At 37.3% G+C, this 7500-nt stretch overlaps 1 protein-coding gene across 1 annotated transcript in view; it reads left to right on the top strand.

Annotated features, from left to right (window-relative positions):
- The window catches only part of tmtc1 (transmembrane O-mannosyltransferase targeting cadherins 1), a 69278-nt gene that overhangs the window by 17589 nt on the left and 44189 nt on the right, over positions 1-7500 (top strand). Inside the window, exons 3-4 of the mRNA XM_056455978.1 lie at positions 1479-1552; positions 2192-2368. Coding sequence (XP_056311953.1) covers positions 1479-1552; positions 2192-2368 — 251 coding nt within the window. The remainder of the gene's footprint in view (positions 1-1478; positions 1553-2191; positions 2369-7500) is intronic.

The raw sequence follows: 7500 nt of genomic DNA, 5'->3' as shown, positions 1-7500 counted from the left end.
TTCGTTTGATTCTTCTCTCATTCGTTTTTTGTATTATTAACAACCCACACTGGGTATGACATAATAAAAAAGGAAGTTCACACTTTATTTAGATGGTCTGTTTGTTAAATTTAAGTTACATTGCATCTACATGCCAACTAATTCTCATAAGATTATAAGTAGGCTGTTAGGTTGGAGTTAGGGTTAGTGTAAGTTGACATGTACTTGCAAAGTTTCTTATAGTCAATTAAATGTCTGTTGAAGGAGCAGTATTAGCAGATTTTAAGCAGACAGTCTACTAATACTTGATAAATGGACCATCAAAATAAAGTGTTAGCAAAAGGAATGACAACGTATGTTTTTACGTTATTTTAACTTAATTTAGAAAGTTAATTGGGTTTCAACTTCATTCATTTATTTATTTTCCTTCAGCTTAATCCCTGATCCATCAGGGATCGCCACAGTGGAATGAACCAGCAACTAATCCTGCATATCTTTCATTTTAACTTGATGTTTTAAGTCAACTTAATTGATTTAATAAAGTTTTTTATTTTATTTTTAATATGCAGTCTATATGCTACTACTATAACACTATATATACACACTATAACAGTATATACAATTATAATTTCGGGCTTGACTATATATTTTAGAATGAAGTTTGTTATTTGATTTGAATGAAAAATAATTCAGTAAAAACAGCAATATCGCAAAATGTCATTGTAGTTTACAATAACTGTTTTCTAGTTGCATACATATAAAAAATGTCATTTATTTCAGATGTATTACTGAATTTTTTGCGCCATTACCCCAGCCTTCAGTCACATGATCCTTCAGAAAGCATTCTAATATGCTGATAAACATTTCTTCTCAGTACTATTATTATTATTATTATTATCAATTTTGTAAACAGTAGTTCTGATGTGTGTGTGTGTGGTGTGTGTGTGTGTGTGTGTGTGTGTGTGTGTGTGTGTGTGTGTGTGTGTGTGTGTGTGTGTGTTCCATTCATTCATTCTCCTTTGGCTTAGTCCCTTTATTCATCGGGGGTCGGAATGAACCACCAACTTATCCAACATATGTTTTACGCAGCAGATGCCCTTCCAGCTGCAACCCAGTACTGGGAAACACCATACACTCTCACATGCACACTACGGCCGTTTAAGTTTATTCAATTCACCTAAAGCGCATGTCTTTGGACTGTGGGGGAAACCCGGTGGAAACCCACGTCAACACGGGGAGAACATGCAAACTCCATGCCAACTGGCCCAGCTGGGACTCGAACCAGTGACCTTCTTGCTGTGAGGTAACTGTGCTAACCACAGAGCCACCATGTCGCCCCAAGTGTGTTCCTTTTATCAAATAAAATTGAAGGTGTTGGTGAAAAGTGTGAACTGTTGTACTGCTGTTTTTGTAATTGTAATGTTTACCACTGGTTAATGTTGTAATCATATTTTTTTAGCATGGTAGCTTATAAAAGTGTGATGTCTGTGTGTTTACAGGTGTCTGGGATTGTCGGGAGAGCAGATGTTTTAGCCAGCATGCTGTTCCTCCTGGCCTTTCTCTCCTATATTAGGTAACAGCACAGCATTCTCTGATAGGATTGGAAAAAAACCTGCACATTATAGAGCGGCTTTTTATTGTGGCCAACCTAAGGCACACCTGTGTAATAATCATGCTGTCTAATCAGCATTTTGATATGGCATACCTATAAAAGGGATGGATTATCCTGGCAAAGGAGAAGTGCTCACTAACACAGATTTAGGCAAATGTGTAAACAATACAATAACAATATGCCTTTTGAGCAAAACGTTTGAGATCTTTCAGTTCAGCTTATGAAAAATGGGAGCAAAAACAAAAGTACTGTGTTTATGTTTTTGATGAGTGTAATTATAAAACTATTATAAATTTAAATAATCTTTGTTTTTAACATGCAATTTTCATATTTGAAGTTTTTTTATTTATTCTCTTTTCAAACAGAACCCTTTAAATGTTATGATGTGCTGTTAACAATTAATATGTATTCATAAAGTGATGATAGGATACAACATTTATTATGTGTAATGGAAAAATATGAATCAGGCTAAATTAATAAAAATAGCCTAATTTGCATATATTGTTTTTATTTTATTTAATGCATCAATATTGAATAAGAATATTTAAAAAGTACATGCATTTTAGTTGTCTTATATGAGTGGTATATTGTCTTTTTCAGGAGTGTGTCACCTATCAGGTGTGCGGATGAGTTTCCTCCTACAGTGTGTTTGTGGTCTCTGGCTCTCAGTCTGTTGTTGGGCACCTGTGCCATGCTGGTGAAGGAGACAGGGGTGACGGTGTTTGGTGTGTGCGTCCTCTATGATTTCCTGGTGCTCTGCCGCAAGCCGCTCATCTTGTGAGTTTAGCTTTTTTTACTTTGACACTTTATTAGCTGATTCTGCTGCTTATTGTTGGCTAAACATGGAACGGAATATCTCTGCACTCCTTTTTTACATTCAGCATGCAATGGTGTCATATAATATAATATAATTCAGAATATAATATTAATATATAATATTATTCAGAATATAAAGCAAACAGCCAGAATATGTATGATCACATATGTATGAAGTGGATATATATGACTTATTTTGAGAAAAAGGCATTTAAAATATGCATTATAATACAAGTTACAGTTTACAAACACAAAATGATTCGTGTGCACACTTAAAAGTGTCCTTTGGATGTTTTCTTTCCATTAGACTGAAAAAAAAAAATCTCTAAAGTCCCAAAATCTCAATATTGACAGATATGAAAATCGAACAGCTTTGTGCAAAGTGCTGACATTTCACAAAAATACCAAAGCATCTTTAAGTGTTAGCTTTTAGCTTTAGATCTGTAATGGCAGTTATTTCTCTTCCTAATTGGTTTGTTGTGTATGGTAATGGCATGTTAGGGATTCTAAGAATGATGCGTGTCTATGATCACAGCAGAATCTGTGTTGGAATGTTTATGGGGAGTTCCGCTGTGTCCGTGGCATCAGAACAGCCATGTGCTTTCAATCTTCAGTTGAAGGCTGAGACTGGTGCAATAAACGACCAATACACATTCATCACGTGCTGTCGGATCACATCGCACAGACACTCATTAAATTCATTAGGAGACTGTTAACGATCCAATGTCCCTAGACAGACATTGACTGGGTGCATGTACTATCTGAAAATTAGCTTAGCTCATCAAAACATGCTAATGCATGCCTACACACAGTCTGACCTTGGCTAGTGTCCTTTCAGGGAAACCTTTAGGACTATTGAATGTTCTCTTGGATAGTTCCATGCAACAAAAATATACCAACACTAATATATACAGTTGAAGTCAGAATTATTAGCCCCCCTTTGAATTTTTTTCTTTCTTAAATATTTCCCAAATTATGTTTAACAGAGCAAGGAAATTTTCACAGTATGTTTGATAATATTTTTTCTTTTGGAGAAAGTCTTATTTGTTTTATTTCGACTGGACTAAAAGCAGTTTAGTTATGTTCAACTTAATTTGTTTGATTAAATTTTGAATAAGGTTTGAATATAATAATATAAATACTCCAATCCTCTGTTTTACCCTTTGATTTTGGACAGTGCTTATGCCCCATGGAGAAACCTTGGATTGGCTTCTTTTGGTGATCTTTACATTGGTGTTTTTGCCTCTTTTGGTCAGTTGGCCTCTGACATTTGTTAACTTTCCAAATGCACCTTCTGCTTCAGATCTGGACACCATACTGGGCATAGATCCCGGTGTTCAATTCCTACATTATTTAATATGATTGGTAATCTGCGATTTTCTTCTGATAACTTACGGACTCATACAGTCTCAAGACATTGGAATTGACTTTAACTAGGAGACATAGAAAGTGGTCTTGAACAGGGTTAATTATTCCTCAATCTGTGCTCGTCACAGGCTCATACAATACAAGGTAGTGCGTAGAGCTCATTGGTCCAAGAGCAGGCTAGCTCAAATCAACCCGTCTACAACCCTGAGCGCAACAGGTATCATTCTGGTTCAGCTTCTCTAATCCATATGCTTTGGTCCAGTCCTTCCCTGCTTTCTTTTTGGAGGCAGATTTTCCTCACGTTGTCTGATATTACCACTGTTGATATTCCACCTTGTCCATTTGTTGTTTTATTTGGGGTTCTCCCACCCAGCACACATTACCCTCTCATTTTGTAGACTTTGTAGCCTTCTTAACCCTTCTGGCTTAATTGGCGATTAATTCTTCTGAACTGGACGAGTCCTCACCCTCCTCACACTTGTTAGATAAGAAATGTTCTTTATTTTATGAAATTAGAGAAAATTAGGTACTCTCCTCACCGACCTAGCTCTATTTTCATTAAATTGTGAAAACCCCTTCGCAAACATGTCCAAACTCTTCAGCTTGACCCTGCTTCTTAAGGGTCCCCACCACTTTCTCCCAGCTTGGTACTGGATACTTGCTACTCAAAGTACTCTTCAGTGTATGCTTTTTGTATATTTTTGTAATGTGCAACCACTTACCTTAAAATCCAATAGTAAATCCTTAGTAAATCCTATGAATCATTTTTTCAGTGCAGGAAAACTGCATTTTTTACACTACAGCAAATTATTTTTTCCCTTCTTTAATAATTTAAAAGACAACCTGCAGTTTGACGGGTACCAAACAAAGTGTACGAGCAGACTATTTTAGCCAGATCAGCACTCAAAACTATGATGGCGAAAGCACAAAGCAATCTTCCAATTACAGCTCGGCTCTTATGCTGGCCTGTGCTGGTAATTGGCATTCAAAGAGAGTCAATCAGGCGAGACAAACAGCAGCCGCACTCTTCAACTCAACCCAAACTCTCTCTCTCTTTCTCTCTCTCTCTCTCTCTCTCTCAGTGAGCTTCATTTGCTTCAATTACAGACACGGCTACTTAAAATGTGCTCTGTGTCCAACGGGTCTTCATTCTCTGACAATACGAAAAGGCTGAACAAAGGGGCTCATCAGTGAGTGGGAAACAGAGAGGGACCACTTGACTGGCCCTCGGGTTCTCATTACTGAAGGAGACACACACAACTGAGATGCCAGACTGATCCTTGAGTGCTCTGTGCAAATATTACACCCTCTGAAAACACATTCACAGCCCCGTGCCCATTCCTCCCCTTCCAGGCTAATAAGCTGCTATAGTGGCATCAAAGTTTTTGCATGGTGTTATGGAACCTGTGTTAGGGTGTATATTTTTTACGTGTTAGGGTGTACATTTTTCATCAGAATTTTTTGGTTGCAATCGCCAGAAGCGCTTAGAACACATTTGGGAAAATTGAGAAATTGACTATAAAATCTGATTGTAATATTTGGGTTTCTGCCATGCATTCAATGAAACTATTTTATCATTATTTAATATAAAAAAAGCTTTATCAAATATGTACCATTGTTGTGCGTTATTTAGCAGCACCCTAGAAACATCCTAAAAACCACTCAAAACTATTTGGAAACTGCCTAGAAACACCATAGAATCTATTCAGAACACTATAAAATCACCCCCAAAAAACATTAAAAACATCTCTGCAAGTGCCTAGAAACACCCTAGAAACCGCTATTTAAGAACTTATTTAGCACCAGCCTAGAAACACCCTAAAAACCACTCCAAACATCTTAGCAACTGCATAGAAACACCCTAGAAATCACTCAAAACTATATAGCAACAGCATAGAAGCACCATAGAGACCACTCAGAACATTCAGAACACCATAAAAACACCCTAAAACCACTCAGCAACAGCCTAGAAACACCCTAGAAACCACTCAGAACATTCAGAACACCATAACAATGCCCTAAAAACCACTGAGAACATCTTAGCAGCTGCCTAGAAACACCTTAGAAACCACTAACAACGTTCAGAACACAATAAAACACCCTAAAAACCACTGAGAACATCTTAGAAGCTGTCTAAAACACCCTAGAAACCACTCAGAACTATTTAGCAACCACTCAGAACATCTTAACAGGTGAGAAACACCATAGCAACCACTCAAACACACCTTAACAACCACTTGGAAACACACTCTGAGACCGTAAAAACCACCTGGATACACCCTTGCAACTCAAACAGCTTTGGAACCACTTAGAAATGCCCTAGCAACAACCTTAAATGCCTTAGACCAAATGCCAACCTAGGGCGCCCAACCTGTGGTCTGTGTGGGTCCTAATGCCCCAGTATAGTGAAGGGGACTCTATACAGTTCAGTGAGCGCCGTCTTTTGGATGAAACGATAAAACCGAGGTCCCGATTCATTAATGTGGTCATTAAAAATCCCAGGATGTTTTTTAAAAAAAAGAGTAGGGGTTTAACCCTGGCATCCTGGCCAAATTTGCTCACTGGCCTCTGTTCATCATGGCCTCCTAACCATCACCATATCCACCAATCAGCTGGGGTGTGGTGTGCATTCTGGCACAATATGGCTGCCGTCGCGTCATCCAGGTGGATGCTGCACACTGGTGGTGGATGAGGAGATTCCCCCAATGTGTAAAAGCGCTTTGAGTGTCCAGAAAAGCAATATATAAATGTAAGGATTTATTATTACTAGAAACCATTTGGAAATCCCGCCTGGACACACCTTAGCAACTCCATCACTTTAGAAACCCCATAGAAACACCCCTCCTACCACTCAAATACCACTGAGAACACATTTGTGAATGGTAAAGTTATCAGCAACATCTGCGCATCTATTCTAACATCTCACCGTCTCACACTGCAGTGATGCCTGATGCTGTTGAACACACAACTCTACAGCTCCACTCTCTTAAATTACGTTCAGCGGCAGTGATGTTTATGCATTTGAGTCTCTCATCGCTCCCATGTGTTCAGCAGAGATCAAAAACTCAAGACATTCCTCTATTCCTGTGCATTAGTCACAGAGCACACAACCCCGGGGACAACAGAGACCTCACAGATAAACATGACATCAAACATTCAGCAGCAGAAGCTCTTATAATCCATTATTAAGACATTTAAAATGGATAATCCGATGTTTGTTGTGATCGTGCACATGTTGTTGTTGTTTATGTACAGGCACGTGCTGTGTTTTTTGTGTAATTGTAGTGTTTTAATGCAGTTTGTTTGATATTTATTGAATTCAAATGTCAAAAAAAGGTATTTGCTTTACTTAAAACCATTTGAACCACTCTGAACACCTTATCAGAGAGCTGGACGATATTGCAAAAACAATTATCACGATATCATGTTTCATATCATCCGGTATCGAATTTATTGAAAATTTTAACAATACATTTGTGAATATTAGGATTTTTTTAACCATTTTATTTTAATTTACCAACATTACTAAGACAAATAGTTTTAATAGTCAAAAACAAAAATATATTAAAAAAAGAATAATAATTATTAAATAGTAAATTAATAAATAATACAAATATCTCATCTCTTTATAATAAAATAAACGTGTTAAAGAGACTCTTAAACTTGATAAATAAAGGAACTTGTAAATTGTGAACGCTGAATAATCAAAGCAGACTTTAAGGTGT

This window comes from Danio aesculapii, chromosome 4, assembly GCF_903798145.1.
Source record: "Danio aesculapii chromosome 4, fDanAes4.1, whole genome shotgun sequence".
NCBI classification, from domain to species: Eukaryota; Metazoa; Chordata; class Actinopteri; order Cypriniformes; family Danionidae; genus Danio; species Danio aesculapii.
Note: the sequence above shows the minus strand (reverse complement) of the source record. Positions and strands in the feature narration are given on the sequence as shown.